Below are 16,138 nucleotides of genomic sequence, written 5' to 3'. Positions count from 1 at the left end.
GAGAGAGAGAGAGAGAGAGAGAGAGAGAGAGAGAGAGAGAGAGAGAGAGAGTAAGAAAAGAAGAAAGAAAGAGAGAGAGAGAAAGTAAAAAAGGGATGAGAGAAAGAAAGAAAGAAAAAGAAAGAGAGAAAGAGATATAGAAAACGAGTGAAAGAGAGAAAGAGAAAGAAAGAAAGAGAGAGTTTACCTACTTTCTCCCTCCCTCCCTCTCCCTCCCTCCCTCCCTCTCCCTCCCTCTCTCTCTCTCTCTCTCTGTTTTTACCTCGTGCTCTTAGCCTACCCCATTAACCGCGCCTGTGACGTCACGGGGCCATTAAGGCTTCCTATTGGTCGGGGCCGCAGACGGAGGAGTCCTAATGAGGAGGCTCGCGCACAGACCCGTCACCGTGAGACAGCGCGTGCAGCCCCGGTCCCCGCCGCCGCCTCCTCACTGGCTCCACACACCGATCTGTGGCCGCGGGAGAGGCTCGTCTGCCCGGGTTCCCTTCACCGCCTCCTCCTCCTCCTCCTCCTCCTCCTCCTCCTCCTGCTTCACCTCCTCCTCCTCCTCCTCTCCTGACTGCATGTTCAGCCACACCGCCTCCCTCTGCGTCTTCAGCCCCGGCGACCATGGACAGTCGGGTACTCGAGCATCCTCACGCCCAGTTCGGAGGCTCCCTGGCCGGGCTGGTGGGCTTCCCGTACCCGCTCGGTGCCCACCACCACCACCCGCATCACCACCACCACCATCCACACCAGCACGTCTACGAGCTCGCCGGCGGGCACCAGCTGCAGTCCGCGGCCGCCGTGCCCTTCTCCATAGACGGATTACTTAACGGCTCCTGCTCGGCCTCGGTGGTCGGCTCCAACCCGCTGCTGTCGCCCGACGGCCCGCAGTACAAACTCTCAGGTAGGCCTGGCTCTCTCTCCTCCGCTGCCGGGAAACCGGGATTACAACAGGAAGTCTCAGAAATATAAATAGTTTAGGATCAAATTAAGACATTTAAAAAAGGATTTATGAGGAGATGTTTTATACGTTTTAAGCTGTTGAGGTGATAAATCTGCAGAGAAAATGATGTTTAAAAGTTTTGGAGCTTTTTCTTTAAAAAAGGAAAGTTTAAGTGAACGCTCATTTATAATAATGTCCCTGTAAAAACGGAAATGGACTCCAAAATAAAAGTAAAAAGAGCTATTATTCAAAGGGCTACATTGTTGCACTTGAGGTTAAATGGTCAAAAATTATTATAGTTCATATTTGATTCCAAATACAGAATAATAGTGTGTTTTTTTAAAGGCAAACAAATTTGTGGAGTTAATGAAAAACAAAAGGGTAAAAAACAAGATGTGACAACAGTGAGTTTTTACACTAAATTGCTGATTTACAGGTAAAATCTGCCACGAGATTCTTTTGTATATGAACCTCTCTCTCTCTCTCTCTCTCTCTCTCTCTCTCTCTCTCCCTCACACACACACAAACACACACACACATGCACTTGTACAAACACACACATGCACTTGCACAAACAAACACACACACACACACGCGCGGGTGCAGATTCTGGGGACCCGGATAAGGACAGTCCCGGTTGCAAGCGGAGACGCACACGGACCAACTTCACGGGCTGGCAGCTGGAGGAGCTGGAGAAGGCCTTTAACGAGAGTCACTACCCGGACGTGTTCATGCGGGAGGCGCTGGCGCTCAGGCTCGACCTCGTGGAGTCCAGGGTTCAGGTAAACACCTCAAAATACACTCACTGCTTTTATTTCTATAGTTGGAGTTGGGGCTTCTCCCCCCCCCCCCCCCCACCCTAGATTTAGTTTTTTAATCATATTCCTCCCGATTTTTCAATATAGGCTTTTAAAAAAAATTTCATAATTCAATTTATCAACAACCCACTATCTTATTGTATTGTAAGAATAAATCGTCGGTTTTGTGACGGTCCACACCGAGACAGCCATTTGTCAATTATCAGAGCATCAATAAAGGCTCTGTTTTGAATTATGCATGGAGGCAACCTATTGATTTATGGGTTAATAAAAACAAGGCTACTGAGCAAACCAAGAAAATGGTAACTACTATTCTTTTTTTTTATTATTTGACAGTTCAAAGGCAATTCCACCCTTTAAAATTTATACTGTAGACGGTTTAATTTAAGATTTTAAATCATGTTTGATGATTATATTTGTTGTTGAAGATAAAATTGATGAAGTGATAGTAAAACGATATTATATTGGGTTATTTTATTGTATATTTTAAGATTATGCCTTTTGTTCATTTGAACAATCAATGACAACACTGTTTACCTAATTTAATGATACTACTAATACTATACAAATTATAATAATAATAGCCAATTAATGATAATAATAATAATAATAAATTAGGATACTTATAAGTAGAATAAGGATTTTATTTAACAACACACAAGAATAAAATCATCTTTTTTGAGAAATTCCTCTGAAGTAAAAAAAAATGGTTTTGTAAAATCTGCCACCTTTCCTATTTTACTATTAATACTATTAGAGTTTAATTCATAATAATATTAGTAGTAATAATGATAATAGTGGGTAATAATGATGATAAAATATAGAAATGGGTTGTGCACATATCAGCCTTTGTAGTAAATGTGTAACAGCATGTGTCACTCGTGTGTTTTCATGTATTTCCATGCATGTTCTCCACTCTCATATATAGATGTATGGAGGGATATATATGGATGGAGGGGTGGTGGGGGGGATAGATGGATGCATATGGATGGATGATGGAGGGATGGATGGAGGAGACGCGGGACAGGGGCGCATCTCTCCGCCGCCGTGTGTTGTGTTGTTCGGGGGATTTCGCTCCTAAACCTCAGATTATTGTTCCCTCAAGCCGCTTAACGCGCCTTTATCAGCAGGTTTGCGGGGGAAAGATAGAACCAACATTAACAATTCATAAGAAGCCTTTTGTCGCTCACGATGTCGGTGTCTCGTCCTTTTTATTATGCAACGGTGCGCGGATCCGACTCGGTGCGCGCGTCGAACTCGGGGCGTTATCAGCGGCGAACATGCGGCCCTGAGCGCGCCCAGAGGCCGGGCAGCGAGGGCTCCCGGGCGGGGGAAGCGCCCTGTGCTGGCCCGGTGCGGGGAGGGAGCAGAGCCGGGGAGGCGAGCGGAGGCCTGCGCGCAAAAGAACACACAATAAAGCCGGGATGTGGCTGATTTGGCTACGGTACAATTAAATGTAATTGGTGGAGTTGGCCATTACGCAGACTCATTGGTAATTAACACCGGCACATCCGCGCGTCTGCTGCTGCACCGCTGTGACCCGCTGATGTGTCTGCGAAGCAGCTGCGAACAAAGAGGGAGGAGGATGGTTTCCTTTTGTTTCAGGCTTGTTTGGGTTTGTTGGTTCTGTCCCGATCTGATCTGATAACCACTCTGACACTGATTTATATGGTTTGCCAGGGCAGGTGTGGGATCTGCTGTTGGCTGCAGACACACACACACACACACACACACACACACACACACACACACACACACACACTATCAATCCCTGTGTGTCCACTTCAGTGAATTCGGGTTTTGGTTTTGTGAAGCTGAATATTAGGAACACATTACACCTTAATCCAGGGTCCAGAACCAACACAGAAACTGGCACTTAAAAATTACAACAAGGTTTAATCCATTCTTTTCTCATAAATTGTCAGAAAGGAATATTACATGTTTCAGAACATACACAAATATCATTTTGTAATACTTTTACTTTTGTATAGTTTTGCAGTTCCAGACCTGGATGAACAAATGCTCCATTTTACCAAATTTATATCATAGCTGTAGTTTCAAAAAGTCCTGAAACTCAATATTATTTTTAGTGTCTGTTATTTTTACATTGCTTTGATCTGCTCTGTAAAATATTGAAAACTACAACATCTCATATTTGCTTTTTGTCCAAGTCACAATTCAAAGATATTAATTTTACACTAAAATAAAAAGGGAAAAGATGAAAAATGTCTCATTAATGAAAAAGATAAAACAAGCGAATCTGTATTTTTCCTCATTGCATGACTCTAACAACTTATAAACTATCAAAATCATTTCGGGCCAACTAGTTGATTAATTGACTAATCATCTCAGCAACAGTTTCAAAATGGCAGAGACCCATGTCTGACCTTAGAGTGAATGGAAAGAACATTTTCCACCTGTGTTTATGTGTATTTCATGTGTGTGTTTATGTGTGTTCATGTCAACAGGTCTGGTTCCAAAACCGCCGAGCTAAATGGAGAAAGAAGGAGAACACAAAGAAAGGTCCGGGACGGCCCGCTCACAACTCCCACCCGACCACGTGCAGCGGCGAGCCCATGGACCCCGAGGAGATCGCACGCCGGGATCTGGAGCGCGCCGAGAAGAAGAAGCGGAAACAGGAGAGGAAGCTGCTGAAGTCGCAGAACAAACTTCTCTCGGGTGACAGCTTCCACACGCCCGGAGGCTCCGAGAGCGACAGCGGGGTCTCCCAGTTCACGGACAGCGAGCAGCAGCCTACGAACATTAACGGGACTATTCACATCGACCTGCCAGCAACAAAAGGTGCAGGAGGACACCAAACTGAATCCAGCTGTGACCAAACGAGACACGACTTCAGCCCACTACAAAACCACCAAAACCAAAGAACCGCAGGAGAAGCGGAGCAGGTTTCTCCGTGCAGCACGCACAGCTCCAGCCCCGGAGGCCCGAGGTCCTCCGCCCTGCAGAAAAGAAACCCTTTCAGCGTGGAGAGCCTCCTCTCTGACGCCACGCCTCGACGGAAATCCCAGCTGGACTTCCCTTCTCTGCCCAGTCAGAGGACACTGGTGGGTAAAGGTCACTTCTTGCTTTACCCCATTACACATCAGCCCTTGGGCTTTCTAGTGCCCCAAACAGCCCTGAAGGCCACACCGTGTCAGGACGGCATTAACAGGTTCAGCCTGGGACAGAGGTGTGTGCCAAGCGAGGGGAGTCCTGCTCCCTCCGACCTCTCCAGCTTTGTCACTAAGCCTCTAAACTCGGATCATACGGAGCATAGCGCGCAGCATCACCACAATCACATTAGCAATAGAGTGGATGGAACAGACATGGAGGAGGAGTGTGGCGGTGACGGGAGATTCCCCGCTTCTCCTCCAGCGAACAGCGCGGCTCAGGCAGCTCTGGCCAGGCTGAGCTCGGCGCCGTCCAGCGACAGTGGCGAGGAGGGGACTCCGAAAGTTCAAACGGAGGCGGCGACCGGCGGCTGCCAAGCTGCCGAGCCGCGTGCGAGAGAGAAGGGCGCAAGCGAGGAGCGAGCGTCTCCAGACCTCTCCGAGTGTCTCAAGGCAAACACAGACTGTCAAGAAACACCCGGAACAGATGGAGAAGATGTCGATATGGACTAACACTTGCAAGGAGCAAACATAAACAAAGGACCAGGAACACTGCTCACACAATTCAAACATTCCCAAAGCTCGGCTGAGACACTCGAAAACATATCAGGAATCAGGAGACTTAATTCTCATCTATTTTTTAATCATCACGTGTGATCAATCCAGATGGTCGCTGAAAGCCGTGGCTGTCCCCATCTTCAGGCTTTAGGCCCAAACTCTTTTAGAAGCAGGTTCTTTCTTCTCTTTTCTTTTGTTTTGTGACCAACTTGTAAGAAAAACAAGGCTACAATAAGCATCACACAACAAAAATCCTCAGATATTGTAAAGAAAAAACGAGAAAATGATATTTATATGTGAACATTTTGATAAATAAAGTTATTGTTTAAATTGAATCACTGTCTTTGCACTGGCCAGGGGGTGAAGGGAGGAAGCAGGGGCCGGCTGCTGTGTGGCAGAACCTTGGATCATGTGCCGGCTCGGAGTTTTGTCGCGTTACAGCAGATAAATCCCCCTTTTTCTCTGTGTAGTGAGCCGGAGCTGCTGCTCAAGTCCGTCTGGCTGTTTGTATTTATTGCTTTAACAAATTTATTCATTTGAAAGGCCGAGCTGGAATGAGGTTAGTGGCCGCGGGCTATAGGACCCTGCGCCTCCTGCTGAGTTTTGATATGAAAGTAATTATTTTCCCACTGGCTGCCATGGGTCTCCAGGCAGTACCCCCACCACCACCACCACCACCACCCTCCTCCTCCTCCTCCTTTCAGCCCAAAGGGTTATTAGACATTACCGATTTCTAGTGATATGGAATCACATAAACTTCCTACAATAATAGAATTAGCATGAAAGGCAGGGGTGTCAAATTGAAATGGGAAAATAATAGCCGCGCCAGCTGCACCGTGTGTGTGTGCGTGCAGGCGTGTGCGTGAGTGCGCATAGACTATTGAGCAGGAGGAGGAGGAGGAGGAGGAGGAGATGGTGGTAGATTCGTGGGGCGGAATTTTCATGAGCTGCCGCGGTTGTCAGACGGCCCTTGTAGTCGGCTATATTAAGATAGATGTTCGATGATATCCCTCATTGTTCTGTCGCTTATATTGATGTTGCTGCGTTATCGCCCTATTGATCATGTGTCGCACATAATAGGACAGGCGCGCGCCCGCCTGCCATGCGCCTTTTTCTTTTCTTTTTTTTTACAAAAGCGCCGGGGCCCCTCGTCATTTGTTCTAATAGGAGCGTGGGTCCCTCAGGGGGGGAGACAGATAAAGATATAGGGGAGGGCGAGGGGGGAGAGAGCAGGTTAGTGATGGGCCAGGCTTATTCATCCATTCTCATTTTGTTTGACCAGTTGTTGAGTTTAAATAAAAGCAGTATTAAGGGAAGATTTAATTTGAGATGTTGAGACACTACAGTGCAGAAAGTGCAGGGGAACTTTGTGCTCATCCTACCTGGTTAATCTGAAGATTTGATAGTTTTATAGTTATACTTTTTTATTAATATTGAACATATCAAGTGTCCAAATTGTGAAGGAGTGGAGTGATGTGCCAGCAGCTGTTTGCAGTCAATGGGGCAGCATGAAGTTGGAAAACTGTGTTCATCCTACCTGGTTCGTCTGCAGTGAAGATTGTTAAAAGTCTCATTAGCTTTTTTTTATTAATATTATTAATAAAGAGATATGTGATCCACACATAGACAGAAAGATCTTTTGTTACAGTTCAGTCACTTATTTTATTGTTAGTGTGCTGGACATTGTGTAGAGCTTTTTATATAGTTTAAAAACTTTGTGCTCATCCCACCTGGTTTATCTGCACTGAAGATGTTCTAGTCTTTTCTAGGCACCTAAATCCGCACTGCACTTTCTCAGACAATTTATGAATACATACATATATAATTTATTAAGCTTATTAGATGAAGGGTTTGCGAGATATGCGTTTCACATACAGACAGACGGACATTTGTGGAAACATTTCTACAACATACTGTCACTTTTTTGTCGTTAGTGTGCTGGACGTTGTGCGCAGAGCTTTTTATTTACAGTCTATGATGAAGAGTGAAGTTAGAAAACTTTCTGCTCATCCTACCTGGTTTATTTGCAATGAAGATTTTATAGCCTTTTGTAGTCAATTATAAATTTTTCATGTAGAACGTTTCCAAATTGCACCAAAATCACTTTCTCGGCCAATTTACAATACGCATCCGTGTGAAGCTGAATAGATGAACGGTTTTCGCAGACAGACAGACAGAGAGACAGAGAGAAAGGGCGTTTGTGGAAGTAAATTGATAAAGAAAAGACAAATTCTCCTAAATGTGCAGGTGTGCACCCACTAAACGTGCACATGCCCCTTTGGAGAAAGAGCGTGTTTGGCTTATGAAGTGTAAACGCCACCAATTCCCCTGGAAACTGAAATCCCAATTATTAAAACCATTAATTCTGGCGAGCCGTGTGCACGGAGAGGCCCGTGTTGACAGCCCGGCTAAATATCCCTGATCCCTCCCGGTCACCTCGCCTTTATTTGCAAATAAATTGAGGGGGATCCGAGGGACGGAGCTTTACTTTGCTGCGCCGACCCCAAAATGAATTTCCGTGCCTGAGTCCCTTTAATAATATTTACATAATTTTCACTGGGTGACTCTGCTATTTGCGCTGTAGGAAGCTGAGGGCTTATATAGGAAAATAATTAGACAAGAGGACGAGAAGGGAGCCGCAGTGAGAAACAGCAGGAGGAGGATGGGTTAAGACCGGAGCTGAACACTAAATTCCCAGACAGCTAAAATCAATGAAAGTAATAACCCTATTATTTAATTCATAAGGACATTATTTCCCCATAAGGCCTCAGGAAACGTCCCCTTCGACCGAAACAATCACATTAAATCGTTCATTCCAAGCTGCTCTGTGAAATTTCGGCTTTTATTCTCTTATTTTTTTGGAGGAGGAGGAGGAGGGTGTTATAATAATCAGTTCGTTTCAAGAGTGTGATTAATTACAAAGTAAAGGTTTGATCCTTTACAGCGTGTGTGTGTGTGTGTGTGTGCTGAGACATAATGAACCAGAAGAGTCTTTGTTATAAAATGAAGAACATTTCCCCAAATAATCTAGGAAAATAAAAAAAAACGTAGGTAGAGTATTATTGACCTAGCACTGCCGCAAATGTCTTAATTTCAATGTTACCACAATTTCCAAAAATACACTAAATGACGTATTGCATCATGCACTTTACCCACAATACCATGCAAATTGCAGTAACTAACTGTAAAGAGGTTTTATGGTATTTTTAGCTGTGTAATTTGAGGTATTTACCTGTGAAACTACAGCAAAGTTTAACAGTAGACATCAAATAGACGTATATTATTAGTGGTTTAACTTATAGTTGAGAATGAAGAACCAAAATCTAAATGTATAATTCATTCGCTTATATTTACTTTAAAGATATTTCACAATATCTGACTTTTACGTTTATTTGGACCTGGGTGTTTATTAGATTTAAGAAAATAGAGTTAATATGTGTGTGTAGCTGTAATAATAAATAATGAATAATCAAATCTTTAATTTTAGGAGTGGGGTGGGTGGAGGTGAGGAGTGGGGTGGAGGTGAGGAGTGGGGTGGGTGGAGGTGAGGAGTGGGGTGGAGGTGAGGAGTGGGATGGGTGGAGGTGAGGAGTGAGGTGGGATGGATGGAGGTGAGGAGTGGGGTGGGTGGAGGTGAGGAGTGGGATGGATGGAGGTGAGGAGTGAGGAGTGGGATGGATGGAGGTGAGGAGTGGGATGGATGGAGGTGAGGAGTGGGATGGGTGGAGGTGAGGAGTGGGATGGGTGGAGGTGAGGAGTGGGATGGATGGAGGTGAGGAGTGGGATGGATGGAGGTGAGGAGTGAGGAGTGGGATGGATGGAGGTGAGGAGTGGGATGGATGGAGGTGAGGAGTGAGGTGGGATGGATGGAGGTGAGGACTGTGATGGGTGGAGGTGAGGAGTGGGATGGGTGGAGGTGAGGAGTGAGGAGTGGGATGGATGGAGGTGAGGAGTGGGATGGATGGAGGTGAGGAGTGAGGTGGGTGGAGGTGCGGAGTGGGATGGATGAAGGTGAGGAGTGAGGTGGGTGGAGGTGCGGAGTGAGGTGGGATGGATGGAGGTGAGGACTGTGATGGGTGGAGGTGAGGAGTGGGATGGGTGGAGGTGAGGAGTGAGGAGTGGGATGGATGGAGGTGAGGAGTGGGATGGATGGAGGTGAGGAGTGAGGTGGGTGGAGGTGCGGAGTGGGATGGATGGAGGTGAGGAGTGGGATGGATGGAGGTGAGGAGTGGGATGGATGGAGGTGAGGAGTGAGGTGGGATGGATGGAGGTGAGGACTGTGATGGGTGGAGGTAAGGAGTGGGATGGGTGGAGGTGAGGAGTGAGGAGTGGGATGGATGGAGGTGAGGAGTGGGATGATGGAGGTGAGGAGTGAGGTGGGTGGAGGTGAAGAGTGGGATGGGTGGAGGTGAGGAGTGAGGAGTGAGGAGTGAGGAGTGGGATGGATGGAGGTGAGGAGTGAGGAGTGGGATGGATGGAGGTGAGGAGTGGGCTGTGGGCTAGGTGGGTTTGTTTTGTGGCCCCAGCAGAAACGACCAATCGATCAAAGCGGGTGGAGACACTGGGCCTCCTCCCTCCCCTCCTCCTCCCTCATGCATCACACTTTATGAATTCAATTTCAACCGGGAGAAATTTTCAATTTGAACGCGAATCATTACGGCGAAGGGGGAGAGCGCAAATTGTTTTTGCTCTATTATGCATTCGGACGCCATCATTTTTCTTTCTAATTACCGAGGTGTCAGTGCGGCCTGTCACCGGGGCGCTGATTTTCAATTTAACTGATCATCATACATTCATTTTCCCATTTGATAAATCTGCTATCGAGACGCGCCCGCCATGCTCGGAATATTAAGCGGCGCCGGGGCGCGGTAATGGAGGATGTGTATGCGGCAATGAGCGCGGATCAGCCAGCTAATTTAGCACCTTCCACTTTCTCCATCCACAACCTCCCCCTCCATCACCAGGAGGGAGGAGAGGGGAGGAGGGGAGGAGGGGAGGAGAGGAGGAAATGAGAGGAGAGGAGAGGAGAGGAGGGGAAGAGGAGGAGAGGAGAGGTGAAGGAAGAGAGTGGGTAGAGAGGGAGGAGAGGAGAGGAGAGAAGAGAGGAAGGGAAGAGGAGGGGAGAGGAAAAGAGGAGGGGAGGAGAGGAGGGGAGAGGGGATCAGAGGAGGGAAGGAGGAGAAGAGAAGGAATCGAGGGTGTAGGGAGGGAGAAGAGGGGAGAGGAAGGGAAGCGGAGGGGAGGAGGGGAGGAGAGGAGAGGTGGAGGAAGAGAGTGATTAGAGAGGGAGGAGAGGAGAGGAGGAGAGATGAGAGGAGAGGAAGGGAAAGGAAAAGAGGAGGGGAGGAGAGGACAGGAAGAAGAGGAGAGGAGAGATGACTGCCTCACCTCCAAGAGTAAAGGCAAAAGGAGAGGAGAGGAGAGGAGAGGAGAGGAGAGGAGAGGAGAGGAGAGGAGAGGAGAGGAAGATATGGCTGCCTCACCTCTAAGAGTGAAGGAAAAAAAGAGGAAAGGAGGAAAAGAGGAGAGGAGGAGGAGAGGGCGGCCTCACCTCCAAGAGAGAAGAAGAAAAAGCCCTGAGGATAGAGAGAATTAGGAATAATGTCAGAGAAGAAGAAGAAGGAGTCCTCCAGTCCAGGGTCGTTTTGTTCTTATGTAATTTAGAAGCAGGATTAATTAACGCTAATCGAGTTCTTCAAGACGTGTTATTTTTATTTAATAGAAACAAATTTGCCCAATTAATTATCCACGTACTTTCAAAAACCTTCTCCTGCAGCCTCCACCTCCTCCACCTCCTCCTCCTCCACACCTCCTCTCTCTCTCTCACTCTCCATCACAGGATAGAAGTAAATTAGCAGCGTCTCTCATTAGCTTGAGTCTCTGATGGAGACTGGATAGGCCTGCAGCCAACAACAGGCTCCTCCGTTACACCGACTCACGAAGCTCCTCCTCGTGGTTTAAGGAGGTTTTCTCCTTTAAATACTCACAAAGTTATTATCTGTTTCCGCTCCTCGATTCAGGGGCTGCTTCCTTCTGAGGCTGCATTCGAAGACCGATTGCGTCACAGTGGCGTCAAGTATCACGCTTCAACTCAACTGAACAGCTAACGGTACACGTTATCAATATTTTTAACATTCTCAACGCGTCCAGCATGACGTCGATCAAAGAAATCCTCTGTGGACCAGACTCGTCTCATTTTGTTTTCGGCCTTTGCGGTCTAATAACGCGTCCTCCGAAGGATGCAGCGCCTGAGTTGAGACACAGCTTGTGGAAGGTCTCTAGTAAAAGGTTTATACCTGCGGTTTAATTCCATCCTGTCAGTGGCGGACCTGGTATTTTTCTACATCAGGGGCCACAATTTGCACAGTGGGGCCGATTATAGGTCCAACACCCGTGAACCACTCCTGATTCAGTGAGGTGCACATTTAAGTCAGTCCTTGTTTACTGTTGACTCTGTAGATTTGAGCGAAGTCCCACATCATCGGATATATATTTTGAAAAGTGTTCCCTGTTCAAGCTGAGAGAATAAAATCTCTCAACAAGGTGTCATGTTTCTTGTTAGTGTTCGAGTAAGATAATAATAAATAAAATAATAACATAAAAACAAAAACAAACCTAAGGCATCTTGAAGACTTTGGGAAAACACTTTGTAACTTTGGTTTCAAAAGCTTGGATCAACTTAAAGTTATTATTATTATCTCCAACAAGTATGTTTTCATGCTGTCTAACTATCTTTTATTTTGGAGGATTATGCAACAACCCCTGAACGGATTTCCACAAAATTTAGTAGAAAAACGAGTCCGAATTCTTTTTTGTTGTGAATCTGGATCAGGGGGCGGATCCAGGATTCTTTTATTTTCACTTTCTTACAAATTAACATTTAGAGCTTTTTTACTTTTTTGTAGATTTTTCAAAGAATCATTTACTTCTTGTTGAGTCAGGCATGTTGGGAGGATTGAATTTAAATGTGGTTTAATAAGTCTGTTGGTCCTTGACTGTGATTATACATTTTACTACTATTCTTCACCGACCACAACTGATTAAAGCTCCAGAAACAAAAACACCTATTTTACAAAGTCAAGATTAAACTTTTACTGTTCAACCAAAAAACTTTTCACTTAATCACACATTTTTATTTTACATGACTTGAGCCTATAAACCTGATATTTAATGAGCGCCTGCTCACTAAACCCTTTTTAAAAAATCAATTATCCTTCTTACACATTTAAGAGAAGGTTAATTCTGCCCAAACTAATTAGAGGTGAAGCTAATTTTAAGTATTATACAAACCTAAGCGTTAAACACTTAATCAGCCACAGCGAGTTCAGGGATTTACACATGAAAATAAGAGGAGCTGCTTTCATTTTAATCCTGAGGAGGCCTCTTTTTTAAAATCATATACAAATTCATACAATCACCTTGATACTTGATGAGAATTGTTTTAAAACATCATTTTTAAACTCTTTACAAGTCACAACCTCTGTCGTAAAAAACCTTTCATCTCTATGGGTGATGAGTGAATTTTCACTTTTGGGTGAACCATCCCTTTAAATGCCAATAAGTGTGTGTGTGTGTTTGTTTGTGTGTGTAAGGTTTAACGTTTATGGGCATGGAGCATCTTTGGTTTGCTGGTGTTCTTTGTTTCATCAGCCCAGTGGTTGTAATAAATGCCAACGGGCCACAGGGATGGATTTTAATTAAGTCGGTGAGAGATGAGTGGAGTGACAGAGGGAGCAGGGCCGGACGGGGACATGGAGGAGGAGGGGGACACGGCGGTGGAGGGGGACAGCTTTTCAATAAATCGCTCCGCTCAGGGGTTAGTTGCTGATTTCCTCGGTAAAGTGTTGGGGCCGAGCGGCACGCGCAGTAATTTGGTTGATAAATCAGCTGCGTTAGGGGCATGAAGCGCGCGCCGCTCGACCGGTTGGTTCTGCGTGTGATTTATGTCTTACCCGCGGGTCGTACACAGGCTGGTGACAGCCCAGGATGAATTAACCAGGAACCAGCGCACGCCTAATGAGCGGGGTATTATACACACACACACCCCCCCCCCCCACATACACACATATACACACACACACCACTGTGCCATCCCTGATGTGTCGCATTGATTCAGCATCAGAGGGTTAAACATACACACACACACACACACAGTGCGCACATAAATAACTAGAATCTCTAGGAAAAGGACAGGATTTTGGGGCTGTCAGCCTTATAGTTTCCACTTCCTCCCTCCCCCCTCCCATTGGCCCTCTCGTCAAAGCCACGCCCCCCGAAACACATGAACGTGCACTGCCTGACAACTGCTCGAGGAGACGACTTTTCCGTGACCCGCTCGCTAAATCCTGGCGTCCGTCTCTGCTCCAGCGGCGTGTGCCTCCCCAGCTGAGGACTCCAGTCACGCTCAGTGAGAGCTCGGGTTAGACACAGGTCGGTTGGAGACAGACTTTTTAATTCATCTGCATCAATAGGTGATTAGAGAGAGAGAGAGAGAGATTCGCCAAAATGTCGTCTGGACCTCAAACACCTACTTAAAGTATAACTGTGTTGTTTGTGGAGAAGTCCTGGCCCGAATATTTACCATCACAAGAAGCCCCCAAAATACTGTCTGTTGCCCCCAGAGGATAATTCATCATCAGACAATGGCTGATGGGCTCTAAGTTGCTAGTTGCCTAACCCTTACCTTAAACTTAACTTAAACCTAAACCTTGCTTGTTGTCCCCATAAGGACGACAGGTCCCCAGAATGTGGCTGTTGGATATAAGTCCCCAAAACATGACTAATACCTAAATCACACACACACACACACACAGGTTTGTGCACCTATCCTTGTTAAGACACTGCGTTGTCTTCCATTGACTTCCATTCATTGTGGACAGCCTAAAGAAACCCTAACCTTAACCAGGACCTCAGAAATGACGTTTAGCCTCATTAAGACCAGGCTTTGGTTCTCATGAGGCCTAATGGTCCTGACAAGGTTAGTGTTTAAGCTGGAAAAGGTCCTAAAGAGGTAACAACAGTGAGAACACACACACACACACACACACACACACACACACAGCGACAGTGCGTTGTTTATTCAGCCGACATGAGAAAAATTGGTCAATAGAAGTCTGGCAGCAGCTGATTGGGGTTAAGTGAAGCATAGAGGCGACAGATTCGTGTCCTGACAAAAGATTCAAACACACAGAACAATTTCATCACGTATTGATCATCAATACTAACCATATATTTCTCTCCGGTGTGTGTTTGACTGTTTGGTTTTAACCTTTAAGGGGGATTTACAGCCAGCGGAGGGAAGGAGGCTCAGATCCTTCAGTCAGGTAAAGTACATTCAGCAACATCACACTGTGTCACGAATAAAACTCCTGTACTGAAAACAAGTAAGTAAATTACTTTTACTTTACTAGTAAAAGTAAAAATACAATACACGTTCTATTATTATAAGTTAAAGTCCTGCTTTCAAAATGTTCAGAAGAATTTCTTGAAATCAAAATAAAAGCAGACCTTTAGCAAGAGAAAGGGCGACTGAGGTCTTTTAATGCAGCATCATTATACATTATATTATTGGCGTATTGTTGCTAATGCGTTAATAGTTTTAAAAACTTTTTTTTAAAAAGATTTGTCCTCAGTTAAATTAAAATGCATCGTAATCAAAACCCAGCAGGGAATCAGTGCTGACTAAGCAGTTTTCTGTCCATATGTTTATTAGTCTGCAGCTGAATCACAACTTGGAAACTCGATTAATCTAATTCCAAATTAAACAACCTATTCAAAACAGGCAGGTTTAGAACGGACACTGTATCTAGTATTATTTTAATTTCAGAATTCATGGCTGACTTTCAAATACAACTTTATCCATCCATGTTTTTCGCTTTTGGCTCCAAAAGCCACATTTATGGATAAGAGGAAGTTCTCTTTGCCAGTTGACTGATAACTTCCATATTTCCAACTGCACTACGGTTTCAATGTGTGATCAGGAGGCACAAGTGCAGGACTAAACATCTGTAGCTGTCTACGTGTCAAACCATCCACAACCAGAGAACGTACAGCCATGTTGAAACCAAACAAGCAGTGATTTCACAGACCCTCCTCTCTCCTCAGAACATAGATCCATGTTCACACCTTCCTCAAAACATAGGCCACATTTTTACAACGTGCTCACAAAGAAAGAGTCTCTCCTGTCGAGCATGACATTTTTCTTTGGGATCTGTGAAACGGCCCCGTAAAGGCCGAGGAGACGTGAATGTGTTGTTTATAGAGTCACAGGCTTGTTTTCCCGGCTGCAGCCGCTCTGGTTTGTGTGTCACCTGTTGCACTAACAGGCTGCACACTGCGCACAATGCTGGTGGTGTGAGCTTTTTTGTCGCAGCGGGTACAGAACATCAGGGGCAGATCCACGAAATGAAGAGTTACTGGTCAAGGTTGATGACTCTTCAAACTGTCGCTCACCCACAGCACACGCAGAACAACAGCTTCTCACACAGAGGAGAGGAAGTGCAGAGCAAGGTTCATCCGACCTTCACTTTCATAATCTTTACACCTTCGTCAGGGACGTTACGTTTTTTTCACCCCTTTGTTTGTTTGTCTGCAGGATTATGCAAAAACTCATTTCCCCCAAAATTGGTGGAACATGAGCCAAGAAAGAAACCATTAAATTATGGCGTGGATCCGAACAACAGGGCGGATCCAGTAATTCTTTTTCACTTTCTTTAACACTGGGA

The 16,138-nt window shown here is 45.5% G+C and overlaps 1 protein-coding gene across 1 annotated transcript; it reads left to right on the top strand.

Annotated features, from left to right (window-relative positions):
• Positions 1–383: 383 nt before the first annotated feature.
• Positions 384–5,749, top strand: LOC117760919 (homeobox protein unc-4 homolog). Its single transcript, XM_034584340.1, has 3 exons — positions 384–889; positions 1,535–1,710; positions 4,215–5,749. Exons 1-3 carry the CDS (start codon positions 610–612, stop codon positions 5,367–5,369), a joined length of 1,611 nt encoding a protein of 536 aa, XP_034440231.1. The 5' UTR covers positions 384–609; the 3' UTR covers positions 5,370–5,749.
• Positions 5,750–16,138: the final 10,389 nt, after the last annotated feature.

Source organism: Hippoglossus hippoglossus, chromosome 1 (genome assembly GCF_009819705.1).
Source record: "Hippoglossus hippoglossus isolate fHipHip1 chromosome 1, fHipHip1.pri, whole genome shotgun sequence".
NCBI lineage: Eukaryota > Metazoa > Chordata > Actinopteri > Pleuronectiformes > Pleuronectidae > Hippoglossus > Hippoglossus hippoglossus.
The sequence above is the reverse complement of the archived record's forward strand: the minus strand, read 5'-3'. Positions and strand labels throughout refer to the sequence as shown.